The sequence below is a fragment of the Notothenia coriiceps genome, unplaced genomic scaffold, assembly GCF_000735185.1.
Source record: "Notothenia coriiceps isolate Sejong01 unplaced genomic scaffold, NC01 NC01_scaffold00024667, whole genome shotgun sequence".
In the NCBI taxonomy this organism is placed as follows: Eukaryota; Metazoa; Chordata; class Actinopteri; order Perciformes; family Nototheniidae; genus Notothenia; species Notothenia coriiceps.
The window spans coordinates 7,990,893-8,008,738 of NW_011357368.1; the positions used below are offsets into that span (position 1 = coordinate 7,990,893).

A 17,846-nucleotide genomic window follows, 5' to 3' on the forward strand; every position below is an offset into this window, starting at 1 on the left:
GACACAATAGCAACCAACAGAACACTACACCCGTTAATCGCCACTCAAACAAGGATTTCGAATTACTCCCCAGTGTTTCCCACCATTGCTTGGAGGGTGCTGGCGCCCCCGCCAACGAGCCCGCGACCCCCCTGAAACAGGGTTAAAACAAAAATCATATTATATAATTTTCTTTTTTATTTTTTTTTTTTTTTATATATATAATGCACCAAAAGTGCAAATAATCATAATACTGTCACTTTTCACATTGACATGTGCCTTTATAAATAAAACTAAACGCTTTCCAATTTTTAAATGAGTTTTAGTGGTTTTGACCCGAAGAACTCTGGATGGAGAAATCAATAACAATAATCCACAGCTCTCTCTCTGCTAAAAAAAACAGAGGATTTAAAAATATATCACCAAGGCCCCCACCCCCCCCCGCTCAGGCAGCACCCCCCCCAAAGCAGTAAAACACTGCTACTAATGCTTCTAGTGTTAAACATAGGAGAGACAGAGATGAGGAGTCTTTCATTTTAGTCATACAGTGTCCGCAGGCTTCTCTTTGCTATCATGATGATCCACTCTCCATGAAATGGTTATAGCGGGGGACTGTACGGAACCCAGGAAATGTCGGATGAAGTTCACTCTGGGCATCATTCCTCAGGATGTCTTTAAAAATGTATTTTATCCAGGCGGGGGCATGCAGCTGCACTGAAGTATCCCCTGACCGATCAAATCACACTATATATAGCTTGGCCACTCTATTCTCCCTGAAAAAATCAGTTCAGTCTTTAAATAAAATCCCACTGGTGAAGACAACCACACATCTCCTCCTGGTCTTATATAAAGGAGAGCAAAGAGTGAATGAATGATAAAAGCAGTTTGCCCCATGAACTCACTGCTGTGCCGTCCTTACCTTGTGCTCCAGCAGCACGCAGCTGAGGACCTGGAGACAGGCGTCCACACCCAGCAGCTCTAAGGGCAGGTGCAGGGGGAAGTCCACCATGGAGAAGCGGGAGTTGTCAGGCAGGGCAAATGTGAGCGGCCGTTTGAGTGCATGGGGCAGGACTTCCACATCCACACGCCTCTGACCTGCCACTGGTACCGGGGAACGAAGCAACCGGTACACCCAGGACTCGATCTCCCGCAGGTCGGCCAGCAGCTGGCTGCCTTTCTCCTCCACCGACAGCGCCCCCGTGAACACCCGCCACATCGTGTCCCTGGGAAGGTCATAAACAGAGAGTATATTCAGAATTCTTTTTCGACTTTTTATTATTTCATTACAGATTATTCTCGTTCACTTTCATGAAATTGAAAAATCAACCTCAAGTTTCTTAAATCCAATGTGATATCTTTAAATTGTTTGGTTTTCACTTATCAGTCCAATGCCATGACGTTCATGCAATTTGAAGACATCATGTCATGGAACAATGTGGTGGTTTTTAAAAGGTTTATCTTAAACATGAGATATAACATTTGTAATGAAATAAAACCCAGAGAGACAATAGATCATCAAATCTGAGAACTCATTAAATATCTGTCATCATGGTTTGATAGACCTAAAGCATAAAAGATGTCAAAGTCATTTCAGCACTAGCTCAAGTGACACTGCTATGTCATTGCAAATGCTACTCTTAAAACGAAACACAACTGCAACTGATTGCTTCTCATGGGCCAAGCTAATTGAACAGTTATGAGTAACCCCACTGCATATAACAGCATGATTACCCATCCCAATCTCTGTCAAATGAAGGAACAATGATGACAAATATGTTCTTAAACAACTGTTGCTAGCTGCTCGATGCTACAAATCATTAATTTGAGGACCAGACATTTAAAACAAATAAAATAAAATAATTTGCTCATTATATTGGTGTTAACAGTTACCATGAGCAAACCAAAATAAAATCACTAATATAATTAACAAATGAGATTGAAAAAAATAAGCTTTTAATTGCCGCAATATTGATGTGCAAACCCTCCACTCTCCACACACATGGTGTCATTAAGCCCTCTCTGGAGTGTGTGTGTGTGTGTGTGTGTGTGTGTGTGTGTGTGTGTGTGTGTGTGTGTGTGTGTGTGTGTGTGTGTGTGTGTGTGTGTGTGTGTGGGGCAAGGAGTGAGACAATCATTAGTCCTTTGGAGCCCTCCCACCAACTGCAGCTGCTACCCAAAGGCAGCCAGAGACCTCAATCTGTCAGAGCACCACAGCACCAAGCGCTCGCAGCTATCAGGCAGCGGCTCTCCTCCTTCTCCGTCAGTGCCACACCACTTTTCAACCCACCATGTCGGGGGGAAAAACATGATGAGGTTGGGTGAGCCTTTGGCTAAAAGGTCCTTCTCCAGGCTTTCAGGGAAACCAGTGATCTATATTAATGATATGGGGAGCCGCTACAGCATTTTACCAGGGGAACAGGTCTAGATGTGAGGTTAACCATTCCTACAATCCTTTGTAGTGATGAGGGGGAAAGCTGCACTTATACATATATACAGTTATAAATAAGGGAATGGAACGGAAATATTAGAGCTACCTCATTTAGTTGATTAGTGGATCGACCAAAAAAAAAAATCACCCAATATTTGTAAAATCTAATAATCATTATTAAGTCATTTTCACATGAAAACATTTGTCTTTTTAGGCTGCATATGTAAATGTACTTCTTTGTTTACAGTCTGACATCATATTTAATTGAACATGTCTTTTTAAACATTCAAATGGCATTTAAAGACCTCCTCTTCCATTTTGAGAAACTATAACGGATTTTCTGGCATTTTATAAACAAAACCATTAATAGAAAAAAAAACAAGGCAGATAATCGGCAGATGAATCGATAATGAACAGAAATTGTTAGTAGCAGCCCTAGAAAACATGTTCACCACAGGGGTCCGACAATCATAGAATCATGCTGGGCCTAAGCCGTTGTGAAGCGACAGCCTAATTAACACTTTGCTTCTTCAAAATTGCAATCTATTATGTGTCACCCATGGCAACAGAATAACCTAAAGAGCACTGCAAAGAAATTGCCACATCCAAACATGTAACACAGAGTTAAATACAGTGTCGAGCTCTGGGTGTTTACTGCATAATAAGCTAAATATAAATCAATCAATCCTGGTGGTACTTCAAGAAAAAATCAACATAGATTACGTTGAACACCTAAAGTCTAACCGGCAAATGACTTTGCTATTCCTCCCTATGGTGTTTCAGAAGGAAAACCAATAAGCTCCTGGAGAAGAGTTGTACCTTCAGCCTTGCCTCAGTGGCAAACCAAAACGCATCTCAACCATCAATAGAAATTACCCCACTGAGCTACTCGAAAAGAAAACATTTTATATCCTATATTGTTTTCTAAAAAAACGTTCTTTGTAACTCAGCTTAACATATATCACACACTTGGTGAAATCATATTTGCTGCAAAACAAAACCTTTCCAACGCGCTGTTGTTTTGTCGCTATTATTTATCATTGAGGTGGGTTGAGATAGCATAAAGCGCAATGTGACACAAGCTGCAGATGGCCTGCAAAACTGCATGGAGCCACAGACAAAGGCTCTCAGAATATTCCTGCAACACAAATAAACAAACGCACAACAGGTGGAATATGGGAGAAACAGACGGAGGGGGGGGCAGAATCCGTAGGGACTGGCAACAATATCAGCAGGAACACTGTAAGAGCAACACATCTTTGCTATTTATTGTAAAAAAAACATCAGCCTTCTTGAGAAAAAAAGGATTTTAAGCAACTGTGCCAACCCTGTCTTCTGTGGTTCATAGTTTGCATGCAATATCAGTATGACTGCAATTATGTTAATCAACAGTTTACAGATGATGAAGGGTAACACAAGCATGAGCTGTATTTACCTAATTATTATAGTTTTCAAGCAGAGCGATTCATTCTTTTTTAAAGGTTTCATAGGTGTGCATGTACACATTTATCAGGGGACGGCTTCTTTATGACTTACAGCCTCATCCCAATCGAGGCTGTAAAGTCCAGAGTTAAATAAACATAGCAAACATGTCAGTCATAACAATTCATGGTCGAAAAGTAAATGCCATGGTTTCATTAAATCAAAGGTTTTATGCCCTTGGCCATATGGACGTACTCGGGGCGATCCGCCTGATGAGCACTTGTGATCAAAGGCCTGAGGGTGGCTCAACAAAAAAGGTCATGGACTCTCAAAAGCAATAAGCAATCATCAACTGGCAAGCATGAATATAATCCGTATTTAACTGACTTCTAGTTAATGAAATCATTGTTAATAGCAGCTAAAGAAGAACCCCCTTAAGAAACCAAGATAGGCCTAAAACAGTTCATGTATGTTTTGATGTGGACCATGATGAAATGGTAAGCAGAAGAAAAAAAGAGAGTAAGCAACAAGAAAGAGCAGCCAGTCTCACCTCTGGGTGGTGCGAGGGAGCCCAGCTCGTTGGGTGAGCCTCTGACTGCAGCAGTCCACCAGCCTCTTGAGAATATAAAGGCACTCCCTGAAGGTGGAGAAGAAGGGGTAGTGGCTGAGTATGCACAGTGAGGTCAGCGTGCTGTTGCGGTTCCTGGCGGCCATCTTAGCGGCGCTGCGTCTGTGCTGCGGGGACTTGCCGGCATTTGGCTCGGCACCTGGCTTTCCGCTCTCTTCCCCGGAAGTAGCTGTCGACTCAGCATTGTTAGGTGGCGATAACACTGAGGATGGTGGGCCTCCACTGCTGGCATCTGATCCATCACTAGCGGTCTCTGCTGCCTGTGAGGACGTCTCCGCATGGCCACCTTTGTCCCCACGGGCGCGATGATGCCCTCGCTGAAAGGAGCGGTAGAAGTTGACGCAGATTCCGTAACGAGTGGTTCCCGAGTCCTTGTCTGTCAGCGTGAAAACAAAGGACGAATCATCGCGAAGGCTAACCCTGCGCTGGCGTATGCTCAGGCAGCCTTCTGGTTGGCAGAAAAACACCACATCTGGTGGAAGTGGGAAGTCATGGTGGTCCTCCAGCGGGTAGCGGCGGAGGAGCTGAGGGGTCTGGGCCACACTGTCACTACTTGGTTGCCTGGAGGAGAAAAGGACAATATTTGCTTTGTATTAAAAGAAGCTGTTGTGTTGCGCCCATCATGAGTTATGTGGTTTTATGATCATGTTTTCCATACTCACATCTGATGTATCTGCAAATCCAATATGTATAACTATATTTAGCTGCTAAATTCCAAGAAACGTAAAGCCACTACTAAAAACCATCCCAACCACAACTAAGCATTCATCATTTCTTAAACGATTCAGTAGAGATCCTCGGAGTGTGACTCCAAAAACAGCGGCATACTTGACAATCCTCTAATTTCAAGGTGTTCATGTGAATTGTCCTTTCCCCCTGTGGCTACTGTGCTTGAAACAATGTGCTACTATCCTTCTTTATGCATGCCACATATACGGTGCTGCATGCAATCCAAAGCTAAATCTTTGAAGTTTCAATCAAGTGCACTCTTAAAATAAACAAATGACAAAACTGTGTTGAGATCAACAAAACAATAAGAGAGGAATAGAGGGATAATGTTAAGGAGTGTTTCGCAGGGTAGAATAAGAAGAGGATTTGACAACCAGGAAGCCCAGTTTGTCTTCTTATCATATGCCAAGACACCACGGTTTTTCATTTCCTGTGAGGCGGCGTTATACGACTCTGGAAACTGAGGCAACTCAAATGTTCTCTTGACATTTGTAAAGTAAACCGGTAACTAGCACAATGCCAAGGTTCAAGCTAAAGCTAGCTGTAGGTGCTAGGTGGGCTAACTAACACATACAGCGTTTGTGTGATGATGTTGCCTTGTGCACATTTTTGTGTGATCACTCTGGGTTTATCTGCTGGAATCTCTGCAACAACATCCCCTTGAGCAGCAAAATCATTCAAAATGATTGAGTCATGACGACATCAATATCCCTAACACACAAAATCTATTTATGTATATGCTTGAGATAAAATGTAATCGATGTTAAATCAGTCCAATACTTTATATTTCCTCAACTACTGCTATGCCTAAACAGTCGTTTTCAAAACAGTGTTTAGACTCTCCCTATGATGACCCGTTTACTCCTTTAAACTAAAAGTACGATATCAGTTCAAGTTGAGTTCTTACCTTGCTCCGACCACCACCAGGTAGTCGAGGAGGCGAGGGCATGGTTTCTTTTTCTCCATCTTTGATTGACAACGTCCCTTACGTTATAGCATCCAGGATTTATGGTCCTTCTCAAGTCAGTGTTGCCTTTCCATCACAGCTGGGAGAGATCCGGTGTAAAGTCGAAACACAGCTCTTTGATTATCATAGTGATGGTTCAAGAAAAATGAAAACCTGTAAGACAAGAAAAGGAGGAAAAGTTTTTTAATTTAGGTCATGTGTTTTTATGGACATAATTGAATAAACACTGGAATTTCAACAGATGAGAAACCTTGAGGATGCATTATGTAGACATCTGCTCCACCAGCACGGCATAAAACCGACCAGTCACATGATTTTTCAGAGCTGTATAATTGGGCCAAATATGGCATCATGATTTATGGTCTTTTACTTTTTTCAAAATGTCAAGGTGCAAGCTATTATTCTATTCGCAGCGGTCTCCCCTCTTCCTGTATCCGTCTCATCTAGTACTTCAGTCAGTGCTAACTATTTAATACAGACAGTCTTTCAAACCCACATGACAAGATGGTTTGTGTGCATACAAGCACATTTAGAGAGGCATCTCCTAATCTTTTATAGATCTACGGGATAGGAGTTTTATTGGTTGGGTAAACACGAGAGCAGACACAGAGCAATGTTGTATTGTCCTCAAAACACCCATCCGGGATCAGGAAGCATAAATGCAACACTAAACTGTATTTTGGAGAAGACTGAAAGTGAAGAAAAACAACCCAAACACTTTAGTTTGACTGCTCATCACAAAAGCACTTGAACCTGACAGAAATAAAATATTTTAAGATGTTTTTCTTCTTCTGAAGAGCATTTTACCTCGCAAATGTCATTTCAATGTCACATGAAAAATGAAAGACATTAACAATGTTGACGTTTTTACCATCTCTACAGAGAGAGTAGATGGCTAGAATGACACGCTGGCGGAGCACAAAAGATGACATGACAGCCAAATAAAAAAACATCCTTCTGAACAGAGAGGATTAAAAATGTATTCCTCTAAAACTTTGATAGTGTTGCGAGACGCTGAGCGCTGATTTTTCTGTTATGACTTGCACGGATATGTTGATCATTATTTCAGACCCTATTGTGTCAAGTTTGTGAATCGTTTGAATTTGTCAGAAAACTCAGTTTGTAACCTCCCAAATATGGAGACATCATACTTTTCTCCATTTTATATCACATTAAACTGAATATCCTTTTGTTTAAAAGTGAGAAAATAAGAGTTTAAAAAGCAAGACCAGAATTTCCTGACATTAAATAGACCTACAAAATAATAGGCAGATAATTTTGTTAATGAAATGGATCATACAAGTTGCAACCATATCACGATCAATATGTTAGCCGTTTGTTTTTGTCGGAGGATAACAGACTTTTCATTGGAAGCTCGCTGTAATGGTAAGCAGCTTACGGGTCTTGGTGGAATAAGCACCTTCACAGTTTGCTCTATGGCCCAGTGACTGACAGGTTACTGCAGCCCCTCTACAGAAGGCTCTTCCCACCATGGAGCCAATTTCAGCTGCAGGCTAGCATCATCTCACAGTCAGGAGACTATAATCTCCAAACTGTAAACTCGGCAGGACGGTACATTTCCAATAGGGGTGCAACAACTAATCGACTTAATCGATTACCAAATTAGTTGCCAACTAATTCAGTCGTCGATTCGTTGGTGACGTCATCACGTGTGTTTTACGCGCCGTTAAGCTCCAAAGTTATTGGTCTTTTTATCGGTACTGGAGACATTTAAAAAATATATGTCATGTATTATTGCTACAAAAACATTATATGCGAGTATAAATACTACTTATTGTGTGTTGTAGGAGTTTAAATACGATATATACGGACTACTAAACATCACTGTAAATCACCATTGAAATGTATCTTCTGTTATTTACTCTATATAGTGAGTAGTCGAACTAAGTTTTTATGTATATAAGTAAGTTTAATATGAATTGTTATGAGAATCACTTTTTTTTTAATGGGTACAATAGAAATAAAGTATTATTTTATTTCATTATAAAAGTGTAGTCTTCTTTGTTGTACAAAACTGTTTAGCATTAGACTACTGTCTTGATCATTTGTCTTATCGACTTTTTGAAATATTGTTTTATTCTCATTGAAGACAATGATTATGTAGAATAATTGAAGGTATTCCCTGTAACTCATAGTTTGTTACAACTCAAAATATATGAGTTCAACAAATAGATTTCGTACGATCTACTGCATTATCGCTTTATAGCAAATAGATTGAACACCTACCCCTGTATTGTCTACGTATGATCTGTTTCTTGCTCGAGGTTCCTCTGTGTTTTGTAGTTCAGACTCTTGGGGTGTAGAGATTAATAACGTAGGTGACAGCTTAACACTACTACGTGGGAAAACGATACTATGTACTGTCTTCGACGCTACAATAGTGGTCTGTAAAGTGTTACAGATTTGAGTACATAAGTAATGTACGGTGGTCATCTCGAGTACAGGTGTAGGCTCTGGACCACTGTTACAGTAATAAGTTTGAGTGTGTGGAGTTTTGTTGTGAGTCCTTGAAGTTGATAACGAGCGCGTAAGGAGGCGGTAGAGTGGGTACACGATACGTACCTGTCTGATGTCTAACTACGTAAACTGGCTGTTTCAAAACCATGGTGTGGACGGGGTGGTTCTTGTGGGTCTATGGGTAAGGGTTTAGAGGTTCTATTTTTGTAACTGTTTGAGGTTAAAGATTTTAGTCTGTGGACTGCTTGAGCGCCTCCTCCGTCTAAGAGCAAAAGAGCTTGTGTCTGTGTGTATATTGTAGATAAACTGCTTGGCGTTGTAATAATTCTGCTGTTTTAAATGATAGAAATTATAATCGTGTAAGAGATCGTTTTGGTCTCAACCGCTGTGATTTCCGAACGCTATATTTGTCTGGTTNGAATAACTATAGCACACCACATTACTTTAGTTAGACATATGCTCTGGTTAGCTGAAGGGAATTCAAGCAGTGAAGGAAAGTACATTTACTCAAGTACTGTACTAATTGTGTGGTATTTGTACTTTTAATGAGTATTTTTTAAACTCCACTACATTTAAGAAGCTAACATCGTACTATTTACTCCACTATATATATTTGATAGCATTCGTTACAACATGCTTCTACTGTGACATGTCTCCATGCTTTAATGTTCAACAAGCTCTTTATTTTTCTAATACTGCCTCACCTCTTTTCACCCTCTTTTCTGAAACTAGAGCCCAGTCTGATCTGATTGGTTAGCTGGCATGCTCTGTTGTGATCTGTTGTAACTACTTAAAGAGGTCCCGCCCCTTAGCCAATCCCGTACAATGTGTTGGAGCGCTAGCCAATAGGCGTTTCAGGCAGGGTGGGAGTGTGTGGGGGAGAAACTCCAACTGGAGTGACATTTGGGATTTGAGCCTTTGCAAACCATTTACATGCAAACAAAAACATTTAACAGACTACATGAAAGGGAAAACCCCAAAAAGCATAATATAGCCTCTTTTAGTAAGCATTTGAATATAGTACTTTTACTTATAACAGAGTGCTTTTCGAGTACTTCTTCCACCAGTGAATTCAAGTGCTCTGGTATAGATAGCTCTAGAGTCTAGACTAAATACAGAGCGATGACTTTTCAATATGACAAGTGCATGTATGCCTTCTCATCAATGTTTCAGGAGCCTGTTCCCCACAGAGGGTCGTTCTGCTTCAGGCCAAAAGCACACTGTACTGAAAAGAGATCACAAGCTAAACCGTATGGTAGGATAATTTTTTCAACTATTACATTTAAAATAACATTCATTTTATTGATTTGACTTCTAACGTTTAAAGAGTCTGATGCAGTAAATACATTTTAAAGAAGGACAGGTTTCCAAAACCCCTGCAGCATTTAATTACACATGATTGTGAAACACTTGATTATAATCAAGATAATTATGGATGAACTGAATATTTATAAGGCCTAAGAATAGACCGCCGTGAAGAGATACTTGCATTTAAGCAAGTACCAAATGAGGTTTAAATGAGAAGGCCAATTAAATATCTAAGAGGATCGTCTTCATGAAGGTGAAGTGGGCTTTAAAACTTGCAGGAATGACATTTAGGAACCCGAACTGGAGTCCACATGGGGCAAGAGTATATGTTAGGTCTATGTGTGGTGCAGGAATCGGTCTCAAACCCCGGAAATGAGTCAGAATTGAACCACTTCTGATCACTGAATTAACGCTGTTTTTAACATGTTTTTGGTTAAATCCCTGAAATAAGATCTCAAAAGCAGAATCAGAAATCCTTTATTATATCCGCAGCAAGGACATTTACAGCGTTACTGCAAAAGTGACATTGCAGATAAAAGGCAAAAAAAAGAGAAGACAAGCAGATGTTACTAAAATATAAAAATAAAACCAAATAAGTACACATCCATGATTAAGCTGTGGTTAACACAAGCTGAAGAGATGTTACACGTTTGTTTCGTTGCAACATAAAATACGAATTTAAAAACGGTGGTTGCTAATAAGGGACTTAATGAGACGACTAAACGCCATCACGTCCAACATTAGCCGCCTTTAGCTTAGCGGTGGTGATGTCATGAGATTGGGATGTAGTTTGTTTATAGCCTAACGTTAGGAATTTACTTCTGCAGTTTCATTATCGCTTCAAAAAATCATAAAGTGGTCTTTAAATGTGCAGATTATCAAGTATCATAGTTGTGTGTTTGCCAAAGATCTTATTTGTTTAACATATAACGAAGTCTAATGGAAAACTCCCATTGAATTTTGCCGAGGGAGCCCTTGCAATGCTAACTTCCAAGTTGGCTAACAAAAAGAAACCTCACAATCAATGCACACACAACAGCATTACTTCACTCCTGGAAATAAATGACTAATACCTCATCCACACCAACGCAACTCCGGTTCAAGCTCCGTGCAAGAGCTTTTTAGGTTTCACACCGCCCACAGTCCGAATGGTAATGCGTCATGACGTAACCGTTTGCTTCATAAAGCCAAACCGCGCGGATAAAATCAGTTGCATTCATTTCTTATGGCTCTATATGCAGCTTTTCCGGAGTCATTTCTGTGGTTTAGACTATATTCTTATAAAAAAGTGTACTCGTGTCAATAAAGNGCAACAACAACAACTAATCGACTTAATCGATTACCAAATTAGTTGCCAACTAATTCAGTCGTCGATTCGTTGGTGACGTCATCACGTGTGTTTTACGCGCCGTTAAGCTCCAAAGTTATTGGTCTTTTTATCGGTACTGGAGACATTTAAAAAATATATGTCATGTATTATTGCTACAAAAACATTATATCGCAGCCTTAGTGTCGCCAACTCGTTTCTGACATGCAAAAAGATAGAAATGCGTCTATGATGTATTTTCGATCAAACGAGATCTCTCTCCCCGGTCTGTGTGCGAGGGGGTGGGGCAGTTTACACACACGCGGCTGCAACAATCAGCGCCAGCAACACACTGCGGAGATGGCGGAGAGAACGCGTTCCGAGGTGTGGTTAAACTTTACCCGTCTCGATGTGGACAATGCTCGTTGCCAAAAGTGTAATAAGAGTTTAGCATGTAAGCGAGGTAACACGAGCAATTTGTCTAAACATTTAGCAAAAGTGCACCACATTCAGACGGAGGAATGCACTGGGTTCGACTGTCTGTCTAGTAGCTCTGTAGCCCCATCCACGAGTAACGTTTCCACGTCAGCAACACACCCGAGTTAACTCAATTATACAAACATGGGTTAATGATTAGAGGTAACAGAGTTACTCTTTATTTTGTTAAAGTTTCAGCTATTCTGTTTACAGTTCTGTCATCAGATTACGATTTGTTAAAACATTGTTGTTTCTTTTGATGTGAAATATTATTTATTTTATTTAAATAAAAAGCAATGTTAATTTTGTTTTAACATTGCTTTTTATTTAAATAAAATAAATAATATTTCACATCAAAAGAAACAACAATGTTTTAACAAATCGTAATCTGATGACAGAACTGNTTAGGGTTGCAGCAGCAGTGGTTATAAATCTCACTTATAGGCCGTTGCTGAATCTCTACCGCTATTTCTACCCCTTTCCTACTTACAGTTGTATTTGTGACGACCCCCACCTTAGTATGTGTTTTAGGTAACGACTCTCCCTTTGTCCCTGAAAGTAGCATTGATTAAGAGCACATGGTTGCTGCGGTCCAAGGTTTCGAAAGACCTTTTTTCCAGTCCTCCTCTGATTCAGACTACTTCCTTCCTTCCTTCCATCTCACATGGCTGATAGCCCTCTCATGCTTTCTAAAAATCTATTGGATGTAACGAGTTGACTGTTAATCAAATAAAGGACATTGACTCAATTTGAGGGACAAATGAAAACAATGCTCTGCAGTCCTGCACAAAGCCACCTGGTTACTCTAACAGGATATTCATCTATTGCTGTATCGCTGTGATGTGACACTTTGATGCTCAGTGTATGGACAAATAGTTGCAGACTGAAGTAGTCATCACATACAGAGCATCAACTAGTTCCTGAACAGTGTCCTTCACATGCTGATATCCAAGAGAGGGAGTTCCACAGTCACAAGATGGAGGAATAGAAAGCAGTATTCAATGTTTACTTCAGATTAGCTCCACGTCAGAAATGAGCATGCTTGTCATATGTCTCTCCATAGAGGCTGAATCATCATGTTAATCACATAGCTATCATATGCCTCAAACAGTCCTGATGCTCTTCTAGGTAATCACACATCCTGTCATGTTCACAGCTACAGTTGGGATACCTTTGATATCATGTTACTCTGAGATTGGAAGAGGACATTCAGTATTTTCCCAACTCAGACCTTCAGAGAAAACAGAAAATGTTCTTGGGTTGTTCACCACTTGTTTCTATCTCAGTTCTTGGTTACTCCCCTTCCTAAAACTGTACTTTACATGATATGTTAATAAACAGGATGGCATCACAGGCTTAGTTTTGGGTCTTTTCCTCAGCGTTGTGTTATTACATTCCAACGTAACGCACTAAATATTAAAGCACATTTCGCTGGGCTGAAAAATGCCGCCTTACTTCCCGGAGAGTGCTGCTTTGTATTAAGCTCTGTTGAGCCGTAAAATTGAACTGCCAGTCGTCTACGCAAGTGTGATAACGGAGAGTAATGCTCTGAGCCTGACATCTGAATTTTCACCGTGGCAGAGAGTTGTTCAAAATATATCGTGTTCTCTTTGAATATCAAGGCATTGGCCATGTTGTGAAAAGGAGAAAAGAAAGAAATACAAGTCTGAGGCCGTCCCAATGGAAACGCTGTGATATCTTATTACCAAACTGTTTGATGAAACATCTAGGACACCTCGGCCCGAGTCCCCTTGTTGCATCTTCTAATTCGCCCACATTTGTCTCTCATCCAGGCCTGTGCTGTGACCGTTTGATCCATCCAGAAAACCAATTACATAAAGCAGGCTGCCTAATTGTCTCAAATTAAATGTTAGACACTCATTTGTTCCACAGTCAAGAGATGGGCCACGATGTAGGCAGAGGGACCCTGAGCTGCTTTAAGCAAATGAGCAGCTTTGACATTGAAATGCTGGCTTTGGTGTGAGGACCACATGGCAACTAATGATGTTTAATCAGAAGTCAGTGGCATAAAGAGAAGGTCATTTATTTTAAAAAAATCCCTGTCAATGCTTGGTATTCTAAGAGATGTATGTGCAAAAAAATTCAGATGTCCCCATTAGTTTAAGCCTAATGTGCCTTACAAGGTTAACTACTCAACATTCAAATATTCAAATGAATGCTGCAGGGCGTTTTAAATCGTATGCTGCTGGACATCTCAGTAGTAATGAACATTTTCAAAGTCCACAGTCTAGCTTTTGATGCATAGCACATCTACAGAAAGCTCCATTAAAAGTACCTTAATCATTAAAAAGTAAATCTAAGTTACCTGATTTTACTAAGGTGCTTCTTTTTCAAGTGTGTAAAAGAAAGCTATCTCATTAAAAACTAGGACAGTCCACTCACAATTAGCGAACACGATTCCAACTGGGGATGAAAATGGGACAGCAGGATTTGGTTTTTTGTCCTCCTTATCTGTGACACCATGCGGGTGTTTAGCTCTGGCGAGACTCCACTGACAAAGGTGGGGAAATGGATGTGCGGATATTTCGGGGGATTTTCTGGGGATTGGAGTGGATTTCCTGACCCAGAAATGATTGAGCAGATGAAATGGAGATAATATTGGTGTTAGGTCTCGACAGTCACTGCTCACAGAGCTCCACCACGCCAGTGAACCTTACATCAGCCCTCATGTCGGTGCCTTATTAGTCCCCAATAACTTCTCTTTAATTAAAAACACACTTGGAGCGGTGGCATAGTGGGAACAAGCTCTTTCATTAAACACATTGAAAAGTGGGAGTATTTTTATGAGGTGCCGAAAAGGCTTCTCATTAAGCCAGCGAGTCAGAAACTGCATGAGATTGCTTGAATGCATTCAATTAAGGGCACTGCACCTGAAACACATGCAATATTCTCAGCAGAGAGTGAAACAGTGGAAATCTTCACATTTTAATTTGGACCTAAAAATAGAAACAGAGAGGATGAAGTTGACTGAACTGCAAGGCAACGTGTGAGCTGAGCATGGAAGTAGAGCCATGGTCCACTTAGTAAACTGTCTAAACAATGGTGAGAGGGGGTGCTAGGAGGGGTTGTAATTTGGAAATGGGTAAAGGTAGGATAATGGCATTAAATTATTTAATTTTGCATAAAACTACAGGATATATTGTGTCACTTGAAAGCCTTTTTTTTTTTTTTTTTAAATGGTCCCTGGACAATATTGTCAGAATATTATTTTCACCAAGTTTTGCAGTTTCCATTTCACACATGAAGCATTCTTACACTCTCACTTACTTTGTTTGGTTCAGGCATTGGCAATCATCGAGTAGTGAGCTCGTAATTTGTTCAATAACTACGTATGTGTGACCATTCAAGAGGGTTTCATCCTCCAATTCTAAATCTAATAACTAAACGAGACTCAAACGAATCTTGATTTGCCGTCTCTGTGGAAATAATGCTTTTTCTTTAAATGCAGGTTTTATCTTCTCCAGTTTTACACCAGCCGAGTTAGAAACATATCATACTGCTCACTTGCTTGACCTGACATAATGCTGACTTTGTACCAGCGATCTGGTTGAGTCAATATATGGTCAAATCACTCATACATTTGTACTCTGACAGATTCCGGGAAGAAGAAGAAGAAGAAGAAGAAGAAGAAGAAGAAGAAGAAGAAGAAGAATGCAGTTGAGAGTTCAGAGCGGAGGCAGCCAGTCTAGCCGGCGCCAGTGAGCAGTTGGAGGTTAGGTGCCTTGCTCAAGGGCACCTCGGCAGTGGCCCAGGAGGTGAACTGGCCCCTCTCCAGTACCAGCCCACACTCCGTATTTTTGGTCCGATCGGGGACGTGAACCGGCAACCCTTCGGTCCAACACAACAGAAGATCAACCAATCCCCCCCCCCCAAAAAAACAGAATCCTTGCAATATTTTTACAAAAACAAAATGTATAGAAGAATGCCTTCTAGTAGTTTCAGTCCTGTACAAATCCAATACAAAAACATTTCACCAACCAACCAACACCAGCAACATTCTATAATCAGGGTCTGTTAAACTCCCCAAAAATCACGAATAGAGGGCATGTTCATGTGACAGCATGCCGCCTTCAGTCAGAACAGCAAACATCTGACTGCATTTCATAATGTTCCTTTACTAGTGGAAGGAGGTGGTGTATTAGATTACATTTATATTATTAGTTTGACTGAATGGATTGTGTGTAGACAATATTAGATTATAGATGGATTATGTTTAGAAGACTTTATCAGCGATGTTCCAGGTGCTGATCAGACCTTTTCTTCAGAGGACTGAGGATGTCCAGGCTTTGCTTGATCGACATCAATCTAATTATTATTTCCTTCTCCCACGTTAAATGAATTTTGCTCCTAATACATTTCTCTTTTGAGATTAAACACACATTCACTTCCAGCCAGGAGTTAATTCCGCCTCTTTTACCTCATGCAGAGTTCAATATGCCTGAAATGTAATCTTCGAAGACACTCTTGGAGAATACACTTTAGAGAGGACATATTAAAAGATATATTCAAAATAGCTCCATATTCTCCAGCTGTGATGAAGACATTAATACAACAAAAATTATAATTGGGTCATTTAATATATGACCCTGAAATGGGCCTTACTTAACAAGTACTTTAAGTATCTTTCTATGCTGATTCTTTTGTACTTTTACTTGTAGCACTGTATTTTTACTTAAAAAGGACAAATGCTGTTAAGGTAATATAGAGAAACCATTATCAACACATTTGTATTTCACCTTTCAGAAATGCATCTGAAAAACAGCTCACGTGATAATGAATTCATACACCGTCGAAACCATTTCAACAACTAGTGAGCTATTTTTGTCAAATGTGTCAATTTTCAACAAAGCTCTTCACACATGCTGTTCAATAAGCAGAAGATGTCTGCACGATGAATGAAAGAAAATAATTTGAAGGTTTACTTTTTCCTCTTTTCACAATGGGAGGCGATAACAAGAGATGTGGGATTTGTTAGCCCACCCAAGGTATTGTGTTAGAATACAATTGTGGATACTGTGGTCTTATCTTTATCTTTGTTCCACCTGAAAGGAAAGAAAACATTGTGACCTAAAAGAAAGAAACTGAGCAGATAAGCAACGATTCTTTCTTTCACTCACAAAAGCAACCGGGCCCTATTTCCCAAGGTGTCACGGTGAGAAAATACCTTATTGTGTTTTGTACAGGAGCAGAGTTACACACAAGAGGCCCCACCACTGTGTGTCTTTAGTGCTGCCGTTTTAATTGGATTTCTTTGAAAGTTCAGATTAACCTCGAGGGGTCTTCGTCTGTGGTTGTGTCCTGACACCCAGTTTCAACCTCTCCATGACGATTATTAAATCACTTGCTTCATGTCTAGACTTGCTTTTGATGGATTCTCATTTTGCAAACAGGAAGTGTTGCATGGTCAGCGGGTAAATCCAAGGATATATCAGTGAGTGAAGAAATGCTGTTGTGTGTGCATTCCTGAGTTTGGTTTTCAGTTAGCATTGCAAGGGCTCCTTCGAAAAAAAGCTAACACGAGTGCTACATTAGATTTTATTGTATTGTAAAATAAGGATCTTTGGCAAACACACAACTATGATACTTGATAATCTCCACATTTAAAGACCACTCTATGATTTTTAAGTAAATTCCTAACGTAAGGCTATAAACAAATAACTTCCCAATCTCATGACGTCACCAACGCTAAGCTAAAGGCGGCTAATGTTGGGTGTGATGATTTTAAGTTTGATACCTCATTCACACCAACTGTGTTTCAGGGCCGGTTCGGAGCTGGAGCTTGAAAAGAACCGGGTTTTCCTGTTCACACCGCAGTGGAGCAGCCTCTTAGCTCCGGAATCCGGTTCGTTTCAAGCACCAAAAGATTGTCGGGCCAGAGCTAAAGCACCGCATACGTCACTCTTACTTCGAGGCGGGGGCAGGGGGAGGATCAACGATGGAGATACTTAACAGAGTTTCAGTGATTCTGCCATAGACTGCAGTTACATACCTGGGTGGAGGTTACAGTTCATTTAAATGAAAGATACAACGTTACTCCACACTCATGGTTCAGTCCACCTTAAGAAATAAGACCGACCTTGGAAGCAGTTGTGTTTTAAAAAAA

General features: G+C 40.4%; 2 protein-coding genes across 16 annotated transcripts in view; one reads left to right on the forward strand and one right to left on the reverse strand.

Moving 5' to 3' along the window:
* topbp1 (DNA topoisomerase II binding protein 1) overlaps positions 1 to 17,846 on the forward strand; it is a 976,277-nt gene that overhangs the window by 673,651 nt on the left and 284,780 nt on the right. The window lies entirely within an intron of this gene.
* The window catches only part of madd (MAP-kinase activating death domain), a 230,960-nt gene that overhangs the window by 205,810 nt on the left and 7,304 nt on the right, over positions 1 to 17,846 (reverse strand). For all 13 annotated transcript variants that reach the window (XM_010782617.1, XM_010782612.1, XM_010782609.1 and 10 more), the window contains exons 2-4: positions 6,094 to 6,306; positions 4,380 to 5,018; positions 899 to 1,202 (exon numbers count right to left, since the gene is read on the reverse strand). In XM_010782617.1, the coding sequence (XP_010780919.1) occupies positions 899 to 1,202; positions 4,380 to 5,018; positions 6,094 to 6,152 (1,002 nt within the window). In that variant the 5' untranslated portion in view covers positions 6,153 to 6,306. The remainder of the gene's footprint in view (positions 1 to 898; positions 1,203 to 4,379; positions 5,019 to 6,093; positions 6,307 to 17,846) is intronic.